We start from the raw sequence: 20,349 nt of genomic DNA, 5'->3' as shown, positions 1-20,349 counted from the left end.
ATGATAATAGGTGGTGTAAAGTTAACAGTAAATAAATGCATCCTAAATATATACTAACTAAAAAAGGGAAAATACACATGTGGATTATAATTTCATTCAAGTTGCATGTAATATTAATGGTCTTTAATTCTTTTTAGGTGACTAAGTGTATCCTAAATATATACTAACAACTAAAAAAGGAAACATACACATGTGGATGATAATTTGCATTCAAGTTGCTTATAATATTAATGGTCTTTAATCCTTTTTAGGTGACTATAAATAAAGTTATGTATTTTGAAAATTAAATCACTCAATACACAAGTGAGAGTGTGGAACAATCGAAAACAAGAAAAAAAAATATGAAGTTCTCTGTGATTATATTACTTTTATCTTTTTGTACCATTAATTTTATTTTAGTTCAATCAGTTACTCTTGAAATATCAAAATTTGGAGGAAAACCAAATCAAGATATAGCTAAGGTATGCCATTTTAGATTGAACAAGAAAGATATGGTATTGTTTTGATGAGAAACAAAAACACATTTCACCGCAAGTCATAGATTTTTTTCGTTACTATTACAATGTGTTTCAATAATGTATTATTTTTATATTGACTAGGCTCTTACAAGTGCTTGGGCTGAAGCATGTGCATCCACAACTGCTGTTAAAATAGTGATTCCAAGTGGAACATATCAAATGACTCATGTAGATGTAAAAGGTCCTTGCAAGGCTCCTATTGAAATTCAAGTTGATGGCACAATTAAAGCACCTGTAAAGCCAGAGGACGTTGGAGGTGATCAATTGCTTAGGATCGGCTATGTTAACTCCTTAACCATATCTGGTAATGGAGTTTTTGACGGTCAAGGTTCATATGCTTGGAAACAGAATGACTGTTCAAAAAAAGTCCAATGCAAATTGCTTGGCATGGTAAATAAGTATTATCATCAAAATTCGAATAAAATATAGCACAACTTATGCATTTATTAAAATTAAATTTCATTCTTTTTTATATTCTTTCATCAAATGTCAACAGAATTTGGGTTTCAATTTCATCAATAATTCAATAGTTCGTGGAATCACAACCAAGGATAGTAAACACTTTCATGTCAATGTTTTGGGCTGCAACAATTTCACATTTGATGGGTTTAAAGTAACTGCTCCAGGTGATAGTGCCAACACCGATGGCATTCACATTGGAAGATCCACCGGTGTGAATGTTCTTAATACACAGATTGCCACTGGAGATGATTGTGTCTCACTAGGTGACGGTAGCAGACAAGTACTTGTGCAAAATGTGACATGTGGACCTGGTCACGGTATTAGTATTGGAAGCCTTGGTAAATACAAGGAAGAAGAGCCTGTTGAAGGTATCACAGTTAAGGGTTGCACTTTGAAAGGAACTACCAATGGAGTGAGGATTAAGACTTGGCCTAATCAGCCAGGAACAATTACAGTTACAGACATGAAATTTGAAGATATTACCATGGACAATGTTTCGAACCCTGTTATCATAGACCAAGAGTATTGTCCATGGAACCAATGCTCCAAACAGGTATTTTTTTCCTTATCTAGTACACATTAAGATTATTCTTTTTGTACAAAAAAATTTCTTGCACTAAGATGACTTAAAAACCTAACTTTTATCGTATCTCTTATTGTTGTGATGATTCAGAATCCATCGAAAATAAAGATAAGCAAAGTTATCATTAAGAATATCAAGGGAACTTCGGGAACTAAAGAAGGACTTGTTCTTGCTTGTAGTAGTGGTGTACCATGTGAGGGTGTAGAGATATCTAATGTTGATCTCACATTTAATGGAGCTCCGGCAACAACTACATGTTCTAATGTGAAGCCAAAAATAACAGGGAAAGTTCCTGAATGTACAGCTCCAACTACTAAGAAAGAATAATTCAATTTTTTTAGACAATTTATTTATACAATTACTTGTCGTAAAAGAACAATTGTAGGATTAGTTATTAATGTAATTCCTTGTTAAATAAGTACTTGATAGCAAATTCAAGTAAAACAATAATAATGTATATATATATTTTTTAATAATAAAGTGTTTTAATTATGTAACTTTATCATGTCCAATAAAATTTTTGAGTTATAGGTTTACGGTTTAGGGTTTAGTTCTTTATTTATTAATGTACACATTGACATTATTCTTTTTGTTCAAAAACATTTCTTGCACTAAGGTGACTTAAAAACTTAACTTTTATCGTATCTCTTATTGTTGTGATGATTCAGAATCTATCGAAAATAAAGATAAGTAAAGTTATCATTAAGAATATCAAGGGAACTTCGGGAACTAAAGAAGGACTTGTTCTTGCTTGTAGTAGTGGTGTACCATGTGAGGGTGTAGAGATATCTAATGTTGATCTCACATTTAATGGTGCTCCGACAACAACTACGTGTTCTAATGTCAAGCCCAAAATAACAGGGAAAGTTCCTGAGTGTACAGCTCCAACTACTAAAAAAGAATAATTTAATTTTTTTAGACAATTTATTTATACAATTACTTGTTGTAAAAGAACAATTATAGGATTAGTTATTATTGTAAGTCGTTGTTAAATAAGGACTTGATAGCAAATTCAAGTAAAACAATAATGTATGTAATATTTTTTTATTAAAAACGTGTTTTAATAATGTGAACATATTCAATAAATTTTTTATGGGTTATATGTAATATCGAAATGTTTATGAATTGATATAAAATATTCATGTAAGTGAAGAAATTGTTTTTCCTTTAATTAATTTAGAATGTTTTGCTTTAATCTATATATTATTAGAATACGAAGTATCGATTATTTTTTAAATGAGTATATTAGCTAATTTGATGGGTTCACTATTTTATAGGTTAACTCAAGTAACCTTTTAAATTAAAACACTCTTTTATAATAATAGTATTCATAGATTTCAATTTCAGATATTAATTTTTTTAAAAAGAGAATTTTTTTTTAAAATACTTCCATTAAAATGAGATATAATACTTTTATTTAATTTGTTAGTATAATTGTACCAAAACCTCTTCATCAAAGTTGCCTGTTGTAATTAATGGATACAATATAATTAGGTTTAATGTCTCAATAGCTCCCTATTTTCGTCCTAAATTTGAAATAGGTCGCTGTTATATTTGAAGTCTTAATTAGATCCTTATTTTTGTTAATTTGATGCAAATAAATCCTTTCCGTCAATTTCAGAAAACGGCGTTAAGGAGTGCGTGACGTGGCGTGTGTGAATTCAATTTTGGTCCCTATTTTCGTCCCAAATTTGAAATAGGTCTCTGTTATATTTGAAGTCTTAATTAGATTTTATTTTTTTTTAATTTGATGCAAATAAATCCTTTCCGTCAATTTCAGAAAACGGCGTTAAGGAGTGCGTGACGTGGCGTGTGTGAATTCAATTTTTTAATACTCAGAAATTTTTTAATACTTCTTTCAAAATTTCTGAGTATTAAAAAATTGAATTCACACACGCCACGTCATGCACTCCTTAACGCCGTTTTCTGAAATTGACGGAAAGGATTTATTTGCATCAAATTAACAAAAATAAGGATCTAATTAAGACTTCAAAATTGAATTCATCAATCTTTCTTCGCTCTTTCCTATTTCCAGTGATCAAGATTTTGAAATAGTTTGGAGATATTATTCAACCCATTAAGAATTAGAGTTTTATTTGAACAAATTAATTGTTTTGAGGTAAGAGAATCTAGATATTTATAATTTCTTTTACATATTTAATTTCATTATATTTATTTATCTTAATTATGTGCCCTATTCTAATTTTTATTTATATTTATTATTCTGTTTATGTAATTTATTTAATGGGTATTTATAACTTCATTTTTATTTATTTATTTTGATTTATTGAATTTATTTATGCATTTTAAAATATTTTTTTTATAATTTATACATAAGATCACTCCACTTAATATTCAAATTACTTTTTAAATTTTTATATAAAAAAAATTCCTATTTAAACTTATATTTTTTTTCAAAATTTAAAGGGAAATGTAAAATGTAATGTATGGGATAAAACTTGTATTTAGAGTAAAGTCTTACTCAATTACACTCGTATAACCAAATGATAAAACTTTATATTTTATCAATGTAAAATTTTATTAATTAGTAAATTTAGTGACATAAAACTTGCACGTGAACTAAAAAAAAGTTAAAAAGTTAAGAAAAATACAAATTTAAATATTAGAAAAAATAAATGCTTATTGATCATTTTGTAGAAATATATAAAAGAAGTGATGAAAATCTCTTCATTATAATTACATATAGACATATGAGAATTGAAATTCGTTATTAAACAATATTAATTAAATGCAAAAAAGTTACCTACATATAAATGAATTGAAGAAGCTAGAAATGAAGTAAAAAGGTTTAATGGTGTGACATAGGGCGAGAAATACAAGACTAAAAAAATATTGATAAGGAGATTATTAAAATACAAAAAGAAAAGAGTATTATTGTTAAAATTTTAGTTCGTGAATCATGATAATTAAGTAAGGGAATTAAATAATATCATCTTATCTATTTTTTACTGTTTAATATCGTTTTGTTAATTTATTAGTTTTATAAACATTTTTATTCAATGATTTATCTTTACATTCAATTAATTTATTTCTAAGTTAATCTTGTCAAACTTATTATTATATTTGCTTTGAGAAATATTTCTTAACCTCTTTAATCAATTGTTTTTGTGAATTATGTCTATTTAATCATATAAATCTTTTTGCCTTCTTGCTTTTTCACCAAGTGTGATATCTTTATAGTTAGGCTGGTGTGTCCTGTTTAGATGTAGTTGGGATGTACCTGATCGTAGAGCCTACAAAATACTCAAAACTCAAATTCGTAAAACAATTATCAATGGAAATATAAAAATAAATGAATTTACTTACATATCTCATGAACAATGATTATAAATTGTGTATGTATGGACCTTGTTTATTGGGATTAGAGTTGTCAACTTGACCAATGGCCCATGGGTCAAGCTTAACTCACTCTTAAGAAATTCCTATTTTAATAAACCCCTTAAGTAGGGGCCAAAAAAAGCTTCAACCCCCAAAGCTCCATTTCAAGTGGGTTACGGTCAGGGTTAAGGTGAGTTTAACCCCGATACAAAACTTAAATTAACTTTTAGAAATAATATCATTTATATATACATATAAAATTAGGTCAGTCAATTTGGCTCTTCTAACATGGTTTGGTATTGACCCACGTGGGTTGAGACAAAAAAAACCCACAAAACTAAAAAATTCCTCATAGAAAAAATTCACAAAACCAAAATATCTAAAAGACCCAGTGAGCTAGGATAAATCCATGAGCCTTTTTTTGTTTAAAAAATGTTTATTTTAAATACAAGAAAAAGTATAATTAATCCTAATTCATTGCAAATGTAAGTGTTATAATTTCTTAAAATGATCAAATTACATTTGATAGACCAAAATTATTGTCAAAAACATCTATACAAGTTTTCTAAAAATAAAAAAGTGATAGTATTTTTATAAAAATACTTAATTTTTTATAAAAAATTAATTAAAGAATTCGTAGTTTAATTTACAGATCAAATTGATCAATTCTTAATATTGTAATTAGTTTCTTTAACTATACTTTACATGTGAAAAAATAAATAAAATACTGCAACTTGAATCTTAATGAACTAACTTATAAAATTACAAAAAATTAAGAAAGATATATTAATTTATATGTACCGATAAATAATGAGATGTTGTGATAAAATAAATAATTACTTCTTTAGACGTCTTCTCATACAATACAAGTATATTTTTTTTTATTGAAATCATCTAAAGATTAAATGTAATAATTTTTTTAATTATACTTTTGATTTCGTGATTAGTAGGAGGTTAATTTTTTCATATAGTTGTAATTATTTTATGCGTCTAAAAAATAATTTTAGCCTTCATTCTTTTAATTATTTGACTTAGTCTACATATATTACAAAATTGTTAAGGTAAGGTGATGATGCAAAATCAAAATAAATATCTGCCGTGACATTAGTTTTTTTTGTTTATTAAATTTAAATGAATTATTAATACTTTGAAAGTAAAATTATGAAAAAAAAAACATTATCTAACTTGAAGCAATAAGCAAATTAAATTGAGGCATCATTCAAATCTTCACAACTTCGTGATAGGTTAATAGTAAAATTAAAATTGTACATTTTTTAAATATATAAACTAAAATAAAATTATTAAATTTATGGAAGACCAAGAATTATCCATTTTTAGAATATGTGAATAGAAAATTGAACGATTAAAACTATGGAAAGCCAAAATTGTCTATTTTTCAAATATATCAAAATTATAATCAAACTATTAAATTAAAAAAAAGTATACTACCAAAAATATTAAATTATTTGAAAATTATATTATTTTTAAAAACATTCGTTACTTGTAAATTATTGATACATATAATTATTATTATTACGATTAAATATATTTTTTAAATTAAAACTTTTAAAATGATTTCATATTAACGTTAGATAAAATATTTTGTCTTTTTCTATAGTATAATATTATAAACATTTAATCATACAAAAAATAATTAATCACGTGCTAGTTGATAAACAAATAAATTTTATATACTGATGATGGTGTAATATTATAAATATTTAATCATACAAAAAATAATTAATCATTGTTCTAGCTTATAATCATATAATTCATGTATTAATTCATCAAAAATTATCAAAAAGAAACAAATATCTATATATCCTAACTAGTTTATGTTTTTGAAACTTTTTTTTTAATGAGGTTAACTCATCTTAGTCGTGACCCTAACTCATTTAAGAGAGGGTTTTGGAACTGTGATTTTTATTTTTGGTCTCCACTTGAGGAGCTTTTTAGAATAAGGTTTTTTCAAGAATGAGTTAAAACTGACCCATGAACCACAGGTCAAGTTGACCACTCTATATAAAATTATATATTTTGTTAAATAATTTCAAATGTTATAATTTTTTTTAATTTAAATCAATATTTTTATATCATACTTATTATTATGTTATTAAATAAAATATATAATAACACTTCATACTTTTTGATTTTTTATATTATAAAATATATATTTTTATATCATACTCATATATAACAATATTCATGTGTGAAATAACACTTAATATATATTTATCATATATCACCGTACGATCATGTCAAATAGTTAATAATTTTATTAAATTCTAACTTTTGTTAAAAAAAAACTCTAAATTATCACTTATAACATATTTTCTAATCATAGGTAGTCCTTGTAAAAACATGTTCATGTTAAATAAATAAAATGAATTTTCAAGGTCTTTAAAATCAAATAAACATTTTAAAAGATGTAAATGACTCGATTAATTAATAAAAAGTGATTTTTTATATTGTGATAATAATTAAATCTTTATATATTATGTATTATTTTTATAACATTTTCATTTTTTTTTAATTTCTTTTAATTATTTAAAGAAGAAAATCAACATGATTAGAAATTAAAGCATAAAGAAAGAAGTTTCACGTTAAAACATAACATAATATCGATAAAACTATATTTACAAAAATTGAGTTTAAAATAACATTTTATTGTTTTTTTATGCACTTTTTTATATGTACGATGGTAAAACATATACTTTTGTGAATCAATCAACGTAAAGAATAATTGAAATATATATGTATAATTAAAAGAATCACAAGAGTAGAAAAATAAGAAACTAATAAACTAAATGCATGTTGAACAATTAAATTAATAACAACTAGTATAGAAAATGCATATAATATTTAAGTATTCATTCTAATAGTAATAAATTTAGTGAATATTAAGAAATGTAAGGGCCTGAAATTTTATGGCAGTTGGACCTTATGTTGGGGCAGCCAGGCCCATAAGGTTAAAGGCACAATGACCTTAGTAAGGGATCTTTTAAAATCTGAGTTCCTTATTTCTCAACTTTCCATTCTCTCTCTAGAACTCTTATTTTCCCTAACCTTGCTCTACCTTCTCTCTACCCTTACACAAATTTCAACCGTTGCATTGATAAACAGGTGGTGTTCTTTCATTCACGGAGTTGAGAGCTTCGCAACCATCCGATTAGATTCTCGTTCTTCAACGAGTAAGTCGTTTCCCCTTTTTCCTCCTCTTTTGGGAACTTAGGGCATGTGCCTAGAAGCCTTTTCCTTCATATTTTTGTCAAACTTAGTTCTAAAGAGTTGTTCCATCACCCATTGGGTGGTTTGTAGGGTTTGATTGGGTTCTCTTTGAGTTGGGCAGTCTTGAATCAAGTTGTGAGCTTAGCTGTGAAACCCTAAGGTAAGGAGAGTTAGAATACTTCTTTAAATTGCTTGCATGAAGTGTATGTATATTGGATTCTGAATTGGTGCACTGTTGGGAGTTGTATTTTGTTTTGAGCATGTTGTATTGTATGTGTTGATATGTGAAATCCATGAAATTGTGTTGAGCTGTTTGGAATTGATTTGGATGGGTTTGAATTGCTATAATTGACCAATTGGAAGTGATTTAAGTGTGAAATCTGGTATATTTTTGGTTGGATAGATGTGGAGTTTTGTGGTTTTTAGGTCACTTGGAGAGGAAGTGAGGTAGTGATTTTGGGCATTTAGGGTCTAAATCGCAACTGGGCTGTTGGGGCAGTCTTAGCCACTGTAATGTGACTTGTTTGGGTCACTAAATTGATCAAACTAGGTGCAAAGTCGTGGGATTGGATTTTGAATCCCTAAGTTGGGAAAATTGGTGTTTTAGAGTTGAATTTGAGTCTTAATCACTTTAGAATGGTAGTAAGAATGTTTAGAATCATTTAGATAAGTTTAATTAAGTATAAAAGAAGAATTAAGGGTGTTAGAAGTTAGTAAAAATGGTTAGGAATGGTTATGTTAGGTGTTGTTCATAATTCTGCAGAAATTCTACAGAATTATGCAGTTTCGCCGAAAGTGAACTGATAACCATTCGGCCATGCGCTGTTGAGCGTTCGGTCTCTTAGGTAGCGTTCGGTCTCTTAGGTAGCGTTCGGTCTCTTAGGAAGCGTTCGGTCTCTTAGGTAGTGTTCGGTCTCTTAGGAAGCGTTTGGTCTCTTAGGTAGCGTTTGGTCTCTTAGGTAGCATTCGGTCTCTTAGGTAGCGTTCGGTCTCTTAGGTAGTGTTCGGTCTCTTAGGTAGCGTTCGATCTCTTAGGAAGCGTTCGGTCTCTTAGGTAGCGTTTGGTCTCTTAGGTAGCGTTCGGTCTTGATAGTACTCGGTCTTAGGTAGCGTTCAGTCTTGATGGTGCTCGGTCTTAGGTAGCGCTCGGTCATAGGTAGCGTTCGATCTTGATGGTGCTCAGTCTCAAGTAGCGCTCGGTCATAGGTAGCGTTCGGTCTAGATGGTGCTTGGTCTTGGTAATGTTCGGTCTTAGGGGGTGGTCTTGGTAACGTTCGGTCTTAGTGGGTGGTCTTGGTAACGTTCGGTCTTAGTGGTGGTCTTGATAGCGTTCGGCCAAGGCTCTAGGTGTTCGGCCAGGGCTCTAGGCGTTCGGCCAAGGCTCTAAGCGTTCAACCAAGGTTCTAAGTGTTCGACCAAAGCTCTAGGTGTTCGGCCATAGCTCTTATCGTTCGGCCAAAGCTCTCAGTGCTCAGCCAAAGCTCATCGCGTTCGGTTCGAGCTCATTTTCTCTTGTTTTGGTTTGAATTAAGTGTGTGGAATGATTGAAATGCATAATATGATCGTGGTAATGTTATTATACTGAAAGTATGTGAATGTATGAGACATGTTTGGTGGTTGAATGTAACAAGTATGTGTAATGGACGCAATTCCATGGATCTCAAGGGAGGTCACATGGTGGTGCCCTATGTGTAATGGACGTAACTCCATGGCCTCAAGGTGAGGATTCATGGTGGTTCCCTCAGTGTTTGGAATGAATGCATGGTAGCTCAGTTTTGGGGGTTTTCCTGACGCTCCAATGGTCTTTCATTCTCAAGTAGAGAGGATTGATCCATGTGGTGAGGAGTAGCAGGAGGTCCTAGTCTTGGGTGCTTCCAGTATGGCCCAAGGTGAGTGATAACGAACTAACCCCGTGAGTTTGGTAGGGTGAAACCCATTGGCAATGGCTTTGCAAAGCAGTAGAGGCCACCATGAGTGCATAACCCGCCATAGCTCGACAATCATTCTAGTCCGGACGAGTCAAGTGTAAAGTGTAAGAAGTTATGTTGCGTGGTCTAATATATCTGCGTTTAATTGCATATTGTGTGTGATTGGTATAACATGATTTTTGTATATCTAGCTCACCCTTGCTTGTGTGTTTGTGTTTGCTTGGGTATACTTTCTTTTGCAATGATCATCAACTTGGATTTGAGCAGAAGCGGATGAAGTGCCTCTGGAGCAGGCTTTGGAGGAAGACAATGCTGCTGCTTAGTTCATTAGGAATTTAAGTGTTTCCTTAACTTTCAGAAGACTCTAGTATGTTAAGTTTTAAATTCTGAAGACCTTTTGAGAATGACTGTAATCCTAATTACTTCTGACTGCTTTCCTATATTATGCATGATGACGTATTTATTATATATGTTTTCTATATAATCGGGATGTTACAAGAAATGATATAGTTATTTTGACAATCAAATTTATTGAAATATCTTACAAAGTCTATTTATTCTAATTTAAATGTTTGGATATAGTTATTTGATAAATTAAAATTTTAATTTTGGTTATTTCTTAATAATGGATATAATAAATTTATAATTTTATTTATAAATATATTACATAATATATATATATATATATGATATATTTATGGGTATAATATTATATATTTAATTTTTTCTTAATATTTATATTATTTAAAAGGTTCAAGTTTTATAATAATATAATTTACTTACATAATTATAATAATGAATTTACTAATTTTAATGGAATAAAACTTTTATTATATTAAATAATTAAATTAATATTTTTAAGTTAGATATATCATTAAAGTTTCAAAATAATTTTATCTAAATAAAAAGAGTTTTAGGAATTAAATTATGGTAACTAAACCATGTCATGTCATGGATTTAAAACACTTGACTCAATCAAAACATATTACCTAAATTACATTATTTTTTTCAACATTGATGGCTTATAGGAAGGATATAAGAATAGGATGATAATTGATGATGTAAAGTTAACAATAAATAAGTGCATCCTAAATATATACTAACAACTAAAAAAAAGGAAAAATACATATGGATCATAATTTGCATTCAAGTTGCTATAATATTAATGGCCTTTAATTCTGTTTAGGTGACTATAAATAAAGTTACGTATTTTGAAAATTAAATCACTCAACACACAAGTGAGAGTGTGGAATAATCGAAAACAAGAAAAAAAAATATGAAGTTCTCTGCGATTATATTACTTTTATCTTTTTATACCATTAATTTTATTTTAGTTCAATCAGTTACTCTTGAAATATCAAAATTTGGAGGAAAACCAAATCAAGACATAGCTAAGGTATGCCATTTCAGATTGACCAAAAAAATATATGATATTGTATTGATGAGAACAAAACACATTTCACCGCAAGTCATAGATTTTTTTTGGTTACTATTACAATGTCTTTCAATAATGCATTATTTTTATATTCACTAGGCTCTTACAAGTGCTTGGGCTGAAGCATGTGCATCCACATCTGCTGTTAAAATAGTGATTCCAAGTGGAACATATCAAATGACTCATGTAGATGTAAAAGGTCCTTGCAAAGCTCCTATTGAAATTCAAGTTGATGGCACAATTAAAGCACCTGTAAAGCCAGAGGACGTTGGAGGTGATCAATTGCTTAGGATCGGCTATGTTAACTCCTTAACCATATCTGGTAATGGAGTTTTTGACGGTCAAGGTTCATATGCTTGGAAACAGAATGATTGTTCAAAAAAAGTCCAATGCAAATTGCTTGGCATGGTAAATAAGTATTATCATCAAAATTCGAATAAAATATAACACAACTTATGCATTTATTAAAATTTAATTTCATTCTTTTTTATATTCTTTCATCAAATGTCAACAGAATTTGGGTTTCAATTTCATCAATAATTCAATAGTTCGTGGAATCACAACCAAGGATAGTAAACACTTTCATGTCAATGTTTTGGGCTGCAACAATTTCACATTTGATGGGTTTAAAGTAACTGCTCCAGGTGATAGTGCCAACACCGATGGCATCCACATTGGAAGATCCACTGGTGTGAATGTTCTTAATACACAGATTGCCACTGGAGATGATTGTGTCTCACTAGGTGACGGTAGCAGACAAGTACTTGTGCAAAATGTGACATGTGGACCTGGTCATGGTATTAGTATTGGAAGCCTTGGCAAATACAAGGAAGAAGAGCCTGTTGAAGGTATCACAGTTAAGGGTTGCACTTTGAAAGGAACTACCAATGGAGTAAGGATTAAGACTTGGCCTAATCAGCCAGGAACAATTACAGTTACAGACATGAAATTTGAAGATATTACCATGGACAATGTTTCGAACCCTGTTATCATAGACCAAGAGTATTGTCCATGGAACCAATGCTCCAAACAGGTATTTTGTTCCTTATCTAGTACACATTAAGATTATTCTTTTTGTACAAAAAAATTTCTTGCACTAAGATGACTTAAAAACCTAACTTTTATCGTATCTCTTATTGTTGTGATGATTCAGAATCCATCGAAAATAAAGATAAGCAAAGTTATCATTAAGAATATCAAGGGAACTTCGGGAACTAAAGAAGGACTTGTTCTTGCTTGTAGTAGTGGTGTACCATGTGAGGGTGTAGAGATATCTAATGTTGATCTCACATTTAATGGAGCTCCGACAACAGCTACATGTTCTAATGTGAAGCCAAAAATAACAGGGAAAGTTCCTGAGTGTACAACTCCAACTACTAAGAAAGAATAATTCAATTTTTTTAGACAATTTATTTATACAATTACTTGTCGTAAAAGAACAATTGTAGGATTAGTTATTAATGTAATTCCTTGTTAAATAAGTACTTGATAGCAAATTCAAGTAAAATAATAATAATGTACATATATATATATATATATATTTTAATAATAAAGTGTTTTAATTATGTAACTTTATCATGTCCAATAAAATTTTTGAGTTATAGGTAATATTAAAATGTTTATGAAATGATATAAAATATCCTTGTAAAAGAAAACATTTTTCCTTCAAATGATTTAGAATGATTTGATTTAATTAATATGAATAGAAATTTCTATTACCCTTAGTGTTATATAAGGGATGAAATTCTGTTTTCTTAATAAGCCAGTTTATTTTGTTCTATTGAGAGATTTCAATGTGAGACTTTCTTTAAATGTTGTTTATGATTTTTTAATTTATTTAAACATTTTGTAATGGAAAACATTACTTCAAGTTTTTGCTTAAGGCTATAAAATGGTTCCTTATTAGATGGTCTTATTTTAAATTGCTTTTCCTAAACAACTTTTCTAAGCAGTAATATTTCGTCTAATTCTCTTGGTTAAACTTTAAAATTTAGGTTGCTTTAAATAGTCTATTTTCTAGACGATTTTGTCTTAACATTAAATTATCTATTTTTTTTAATATTCATTATGAAATATCTTATTTTAATAATATTATGCTATTAAAATGAGATGTTAATATTAACTTTATTCCTAAGAATTTCTATTCAAATGGGAAAATCAAGAATCACATATTTCTAAATGGAAAAATTTATTTGAGAAGCTTTATTTGTTTTTTTTTTTAAAATGAATCCACCAAGGATTGACATCATTTCTACTTATTTCCATCAAAATCAAAGAACACATAATTTTTATGAAAAACTATTTAAGAAAAGTGTTAGACTTGTAATTTTTAAATATTTATATATTTTTTAATTATATAAAAATGTTTGTCATGTGAAGCAAGCGATTGGATAAATACAAAATATAAAATAACGAAAACTACTTTTTAATTTTATTTTTGCATTTTTAAAACTATTACTTTAATGTGAGATTGACAATTTTGAAAGGAAACAAAACAAATAAACAATCCAATAAAATTAAAAGGAGGTGTAAAGTATAAACTTTTATTTCGGAGTCAAATCAGCTTGGCCATTAACCCGGGTCAATATTCGGCTCAGATACTTTCAATTCGAGTCGATTATCGACCTTCAACCTAATTTAACTAGATGGATCATTGATATAAGTCTACTAGACTCAAATTTAGTGAGTAGAGAAATAATGAAGTTAAATTCTAAATTTTTTATAATTTTTAATATATTTAACATTTTTCTATTTTATTTATTTTAAATACATCTCAAAATTACTTAAATTTAAATTTATTTCTAATTACTTTATAATTATAAAAGATTTTAAAATTTTAAAATAAATAAATTACCTCGTCCAATCTCAACACTAGCTGTTTCTTGTTTCCGTACGCTCGCGTGGAGCTACTACACTTCCAGGACCAGTACCTCTGCAACTCTCATGGCTGGCCAGAGGCGCTGACGGCGAAACTGGTCATCACCAGAGGCGTCGCCGACCATCACGTCGTTCCATTCCTTCTTATCTCTTTCCACGCGCAAGAGGGAAGCACACCAGCCCCTGCATCGCATCTCCAACATTGCCGGCCAAGGCTGTCACAAGCGCCGTCGCAACGGATGACCGAGGCTGTTACCACCGGCGCAATTCCTTTCTGTTCTTGCGTGAAACCATGGCCACTGCAAATCCTCGTGGCCATTGTGAACCCCGAGCCACCACGAACTCCAGGGCCACCTTGTTTCCTCATTCCGGCGAACCCCCACGCAGACGTGGTTGCATCGTGCCCAGACAATGACGTCAAAGTGCCAGTGTCAATGGCAGATTCGTTCTTCTTCCCTTATTCCTTCTGAATTGGTTTTTTCCTTTGCGTACTGTTTTGGTTTATCTTTGTTTGTGAATGGATGTGTTTGCAGATATTGGAGGAGGAAGATGGTGATGCAGTGAAGATGATGGAATGGGAATAAGTAATGGAGAATGATGATGAAGAACCCCTTTTCCGAATGTGGATTCTCTATTTTGGTGTTGTAAGGTTTTAGGAATTTTAAATCAAATTTTTGTATTGGTTTAACTTTTTAAAATTTAATGGTTCTTAAATAAAATTATTCACAATAAATTGGATTGTAATTTATGGAATTGAATAATAGTCTTTAAAATAAAATATTTTTCAAAAACATAAAACATGGCTTTTAAAATTACTCTTTAAAACAAAAATTAATACACCATGTTTCTAAATTATTTATTAAAAAATATTAAATATATAAATAGTTCATTTTCAATGTTATACCAAATATATTGTATTATTTATTATTTATTATTTATTATTTATTTATTAGAATAATTATTTTGCTAAAATTTATTCATTTGAATATTTTTTATAAAATATATTTAATTCATCTAATGTTATATTACTTTTAATATCAAAACAATTTGATAATATTGTTTTTCTTTCTATTAAACTTTTTTTAATTTATTACATTACTTAAATTATTCACAAATTTTCATAAATTTTATTTTTAAATTTAATCACTTTCATTCTCAAATTTCCTTAAAAAAACAACACAAATTTTATTTTTAAATTTATTTACTCACTTTCCCTCAAATTAATCTTCCCAGGTAAATACGGTGTGATGGTCAAATGATGCAAACTGTGTTAAAAAATCATTTCCTTTTTTGTTTCGAAGAATCTTTGACATTTTTTACCACGCCATAGGGTGTGTTATCATTGGAGGAACTACATACACGAGAGAATTTGAAGAAAAACAAAAATTGGGTTGTTAGATTGTGAAACAAAAGGGAGTATAAAAGTGAAATGAGGTGGTGTGGGTGGAATATAATGTATTGAGTAGAGATACCCAAAAAAATCCGCGCCAGTAGATATTGGTGTGATGGATAGTTGATACCTGTAGATATTTATTATTCACGGGTTATGGGTAGTAGATATTTTAATATTCGTTTATAAACGGATTGTGTGTGAATATTATACTAATTGTATTTGTGAGTATTCGTTACCCGTAAAAAAAAAATTATATTTTATTAATTAAATTTAATTAAAATTAACATTAATTTATATTTTATAATGTTAAATTTAATTAAAATTAAATTTTAATTAAAATTAAATTAAATTTAATATACTTTTTATAATTTTATTTTAATAATTTTTAAAAATATTTTTTTAAAATATTTAGATATATTCGCGGGTATCCGTTGATTTTAAAATATTCGTGGATATTTTTTAAGCGGATATCCATGCAAGTAACAGGCCGGATAGCGGGTGAATTTTTTTTTGTCGAGTCGAGTTGTGGGTAAGCACTATCCGTACCCGATCCGACCCGTTGTCATCCTAGTATTAAGTTAGGTCTAAGGGATGTAAAAAATAACATGAGGGTGATAAGGGTGTTTCACCCTACACTTCCAAAGGTTTCATAGTACACCTCCAAATTTTAGATTTATCCTCTAATTAACGAGGTTCGGTTAACATTATCATAATAATTGTATTATTGATTATCATTCTTACTCATTTATGACCTTATTCTCCTATATTAAAGTTAACATTTGTCTTGTGCTTGCTATTTTGATTTGTGTTGAAAAATTAAAAAATTTATGACAAATGAAACTAATAAAACATGTGTTTAATGTTAATAAATGAAAGACATATAGAAGTTATTATAATCAAAGATTTTCACATCCTTTTTGATAGTTTTTTATAATTATATTATTTTCAATTGTTTATTAAATGATTTTAAAATGTTTTATTATATTATTTCAAAATGTTTAATTAGGTATTTGTATGAATTCATTTAATTTATGAAAAAATAATTTTATTTAAAAATGATATGAAAAATTTAAAATATTTTTTAGGTCGTGTTAAGTATTATTAATTCATTAAAATAATTTAAAATAAATATTAAATATTTACAAACAAAAAAATTTAATTCATAATTAATATAATTAATTCAAATATTTATTTATTTATAAAATCCTAATATGTCATTAAAAAATAACTATATAGCTTAAAATTAAAAAAAAAAATTTAATGGAGATTGAGAATCTGGATCAAAGAATCTAGTCAAGAGATTTTTCAGCTTTTATTAAAAATTAATCATGTCTTAACAGAGAGCATTACAAGTATTTCATAAAGTTTTGAAAGTGTAGGGTGAAATCCTTGGAGGTGCAGGATGAAACACATGGTGATGAGAGTCTTAAAAACGTTTTGGCTTGACTCCAAAGGGATGTGAAAATTAAAATATAAGGGTGTTGCTCCCTCCACCACCACCCTATACTTCCTCCACCTCCCCACATTATTTTAAATACAATTATATTCTTAAGTTAAAAATATTTTTACTTTTACCCTATTTTAAATAATTTGAAACCCTAATTTTACTTTCCCAGCACCCACCCACGGAACTCTCTTCCCCTTTCCCCATTTTCGTTTCACCTCCCCACCTCTCGCACTTCCATTCCTTTTTCTTCCCAGTTTTTTTTTTTGGTTTGAAAGCTTCCATTGCCGCCGTGGTGTGAAGGAGTGTCGTCGCCGTGGTGTGGAGGAACATCGAAGAGCGTCTAGAGCATCAACCAGCGTGAGGAAGTATACATCAACGGAGGTGACATCCTTCAACAGATGTCCCCTAATAAAACAAACTCTAAAATAAAAAAACGTAACATTTAAACGGAGGTGACATCTTCAACGGATGTCAACATCCGTTTAAGGTAAAACGGATGTCGACATCCGTTTCTCCTTAAACGGATGTTGACATCCGTTTCTCCTTAAACAGATGTTGACATCCGTTGAAGGATGTTGACATCCGTTGAAGGATGTCACCTCTGTTTAAAGGTTACGTTTTTTATTTTAGGTTTTATTTCAAGGTTTATTCGAATACGAGGAAGCACGACACGCACTGCACCACTCCACGCACTGCACCATGAGAGCGACACTACACCACGAGAGGGAGACTGCTTGATAATTCTTTCCACCACCACCAACCTTTGCAACTTGTAGTATCTCAAAACGACGAAAGAAAGAGAGGAAGAAATATAATGTTAAAATGAAAGAAAAGTATTTTACTCATGTACGGGACTAGAATATGTTATTAGTGAAATAGGTTGTGAATGGGTAAAATTAAAAAATAATAACCCTAAAAATAAAATTTTACTGAGTGATAAAATAGTAAAGGGGATGTGGAGGGAGAAAGGTGTGGTGGTGGAGAGAGCAACACCCAAAAAATAATCGTTACTTCGTATTCTAATAATATATAGATTAAAGCAAAACATTCTAAATTAATTAAAGGAAAAATAGTTTCTTCACTTACATGAATATTTTATATCAATTCATAAACATTTCGATATTACATATAACCCATAAAAAATTTATTGAATATGTTCACATTATTAAAACACGTTTTTAATAAAAAAATATTACATACCTTATTGTTTTACTTGAATTTGATATCAAGTCCTTATTTAAAAACGACTTACATTACTAACTAATCCTATAATTGTTCTTTTACAATAAGTAATTGTATAAATAAATTGTCTAAAAAAATTTAAATTATTCTTTTTTAGTAGTTGGAGCTGTACACTCAGGAACTTTTCCTGTTATTTTGGGCTTGACATTAGAACACGTAGCTGTTGCCGGAGCTCCATTAAATGTGAGATCAACATTAGATATCTCTACACCCTCACATGGTACACCACTACTACAAGCAAGAACAAGTCCTTCTTTAGTTCCCGAAGTTCCCTTGATATTCTTAATGATAACTTTGCTTATCTTTATTTTCGATGGATTCTGAATCATCACAACAATAAGAGATACGATAAAAGGTAGGTTTTTAAGTCATCTTAGTGCAAGAATTTTTTTGTACAAAAAGAATAATCTTAATGTGTACTAGATAAGGAACAAAATACCTGTTTGGAGCATTGGTTCCATGGACAATACTCTTGGTCTATGATAACAGGGTTCGAAACATTGTCCATGGTAATATCTTCAAATTTCATGTCTGTAACTGTAATTGTTCCTGGCTGATTAGGCCAAGTCTTAATCCTCACTCCATTGGTAGTTCCTTTCAAAGTGCAACCCTTAACTGTGATACCTTCAACAGGTTCTTCTTCCTTGTATTTGCCAAGGCTTCCAATACTAATACCATGACCAGGTCCACATGTCACATTTTGCACAAGTACTTGTCTGCTACCGTCACCTAGTGAGACACAATCATCTCCAGTGGCAATCTGTGTATTAAGAACATTCACACCTGTGGATCTTCCAATGTGGATGCCATCGGTGTTGGCACTATCACCTGGAGCAGTTACTTTAAACCCATCAAATGTGAAATTGTTGCAGCCCAAAACATTGACATGAAAGTGTTTACTATCCTTGGTTGTGATTCCACGAACTATTGAATTATTGATGAAATTGAAACCCAAATTCTGTTGACATTTGATAAAAGAATATAAAAAAGAATGAATTTAATTTTTATAAATGCACAAGTCGTGTTAAATTTTATTTGATTTTTGATAATAATACTTATTTACCATGCCAAGCAATTTGCATTTGACTTGTTTTGAACAATCATTATGTTTCCAAGCATATGAACCTTGACCATCAAAAACTCCATTACCAGATATGGTTAAGGAGTTAACATAGCCGATCCTAAGCAATTGATCACCTCCAACGTCCTCTGGCTTTACAGGTGCTTTAATTGTGCCGTCAACTTGAATTTCAATAGGAGCCTTGCAAGGACCTTTTACATCTACATGAGTCATTTGATATGTTCCACTTGGAATCACTATTTTAACAGCAGATGTGGATGCACATGCTTCAGCCCAAGCACTTGTAAGAGCCTAGTCAATATAAAAATAATACATTATTGAAACACATTGTAATAGTAGCCAAAAAAATCTATGACTTGCGGTGAAATGTGGTTTTTTTCTCATCAAAACAATATCATATCTTTCTTGTTCAATCTAAAATGGCATACCTTAGCTATATCTTGATTTGGTTTTCCTCCAAATTTTGATATTTCAAGAGTAACTGATTGAACTAAAATAAAATTAATGGTAGAAAAAGATAAAAGTAATATAATCATAGAGAACTTCATATTTTTTTTTTTGCTTTCGATTATTTCACACTCTGACTTGTGTGTTGAGTGATTTAATTTTCGAACTACATAACTTTATTTATAGTCACCTAAAAAGGATTAAAGACCATTAATATTATAAGCAACTTGAATGGAAATTATCATCCACATGTATATTTTTCCTTTTTTAGTTGTTAGTATATATTTAGGATACACTTAGTCACCTAAAAAGAATTAAAGACCATTGATATTACATGCAACTTGAATGCAAATTATCATCCACATGTGT

The 20,349-nt window shown here is 29.6% G+C and overlaps 3 protein-coding genes across 3 annotated transcripts; 2 read left to right on the top strand and 1 right to left on the bottom strand.

Moving 5' to 3' along the window:
* The first annotated feature begins 341 nt into the window (after positions 1-341).
* LOC108324717 (polygalacturonase) lies at positions 342-1,939 on the top strand. The gene is made up of 4 exons (XM_017557649.2): positions 342-461; positions 600-908; positions 1,015-1,533; positions 1,654-1,939. The coding sequence occupies exons 1-4, from the start codon at positions 342-344 to the stop codon at positions 1,888-1,890; spliced, it is 1,185 nt and encodes a 394-aa protein (XP_017413138.2). The 3' UTR covers positions 1,891-1,939.
* A 9,395-nt stretch (positions 1,940-11,334) lies between these two features.
* On the top strand, positions 11,335-12,883 carry LOC108324718 (polygalacturonase). The gene is made up of 4 exons (XM_017557651.2): positions 11,335-11,454; positions 11,593-11,901; positions 12,008-12,526; positions 12,647-12,883. Exons 1-4 carry the CDS (start codon positions 11,335-11,337, stop codon positions 12,881-12,883), a joined length of 1,185 nt encoding a protein of 394 aa, XP_017413140.2.
* A 5,652-nt stretch (positions 12,884-18,535) lies between these two features.
* LOC108324719 (polygalacturonase) lies at positions 18,536-20,081 on the bottom strand. Its single transcript, XM_017557652.2, has 4 exons — positions 19,962-20,081; positions 19,516-19,824; positions 18,892-19,410; positions 18,536-18,772 (listed from the first exon to the last, which is right to left on the bottom strand). Exons 1-4 carry the CDS (start codon positions 20,079-20,081, stop codon positions 18,536-18,538), a joined length of 1,185 nt encoding a protein of 394 aa, XP_017413141.2.
* Positions 20,082-20,349: the final 268 nt, after the last annotated feature.

Source organism: Vigna angularis, chromosome 3, assembly GCF_016808095.1.
Source record: "Vigna angularis cultivar LongXiaoDou No.4 chromosome 3, ASM1680809v1, whole genome shotgun sequence".
In the NCBI taxonomy this organism is placed as follows: Eukaryota; Viridiplantae; Streptophyta; class Magnoliopsida; order Fabales; family Fabaceae; genus Vigna; species Vigna angularis.
Note: the sequence above shows the minus strand (reverse complement) of the source record. Positions and strands in the feature narration are given on the sequence as shown.

Excerpts from the sequence above, each read along its gene's own strand:
- LOC108324719 (XM_017557652.2), bottom strand. The coding sequence starts at position 20,081 with ATGAAGTTCTCTATGATTATATTACTTTTATCTTTTTCTACCATTAAT. Across the intron at positions 19,411-19,515 it reads AATGCAAATTGCTTGGCATG|AATTTGGGTTTCAATTTCAT; the intron begins GTAAATAAGTAT and ends AAATGTCAACAG. Across the intron at positions 18,773-18,891 it reads GGAACCAATGCTCCAAACAG|AATCCATCGAAAATAAAGAT; the intron begins GTATTTTGTTCC and ends GTGATGATTCAG.
- LOC108324718 (XM_017557651.2), top strand. The coding sequence starts at position 11,335 with ATGAAGTTCTCTGCGATTATATTACTTTTATCTTTTTATACCATTAAT. Across the intron at positions 11,455-11,592 it reads CAAATCAAGACATAGCTAAG|GCTCTTACAAGTGCTTGGGC; the intron begins GTATGCCATTTC and ends TATATTCACTAG. Across the intron at positions 11,902-12,007 it reads AATGCAAATTGCTTGGCATG|AATTTGGGTTTCAATTTCAT; the intron begins GTAAATAAGTAT and ends AAATGTCAACAG.
- LOC108324717 (XM_017557649.2), top strand. The coding sequence starts at position 342 with ATGAAGTTCTCTGTGATTATATTACTTTTATCTTTTTGTACCATTAAT. Across the intron at positions 462-599 it reads CAAATCAAGATATAGCTAAG|GCTCTTACAAGTGCTTGGGC; the intron begins GTATGCCATTTT and ends TATATTGACTAG. Across the intron at positions 909-1,014 it reads AATGCAAATTGCTTGGCATG|AATTTGGGTTTCAATTTCAT; the intron begins GTAAATAAGTAT and ends AAATGTCAACAG.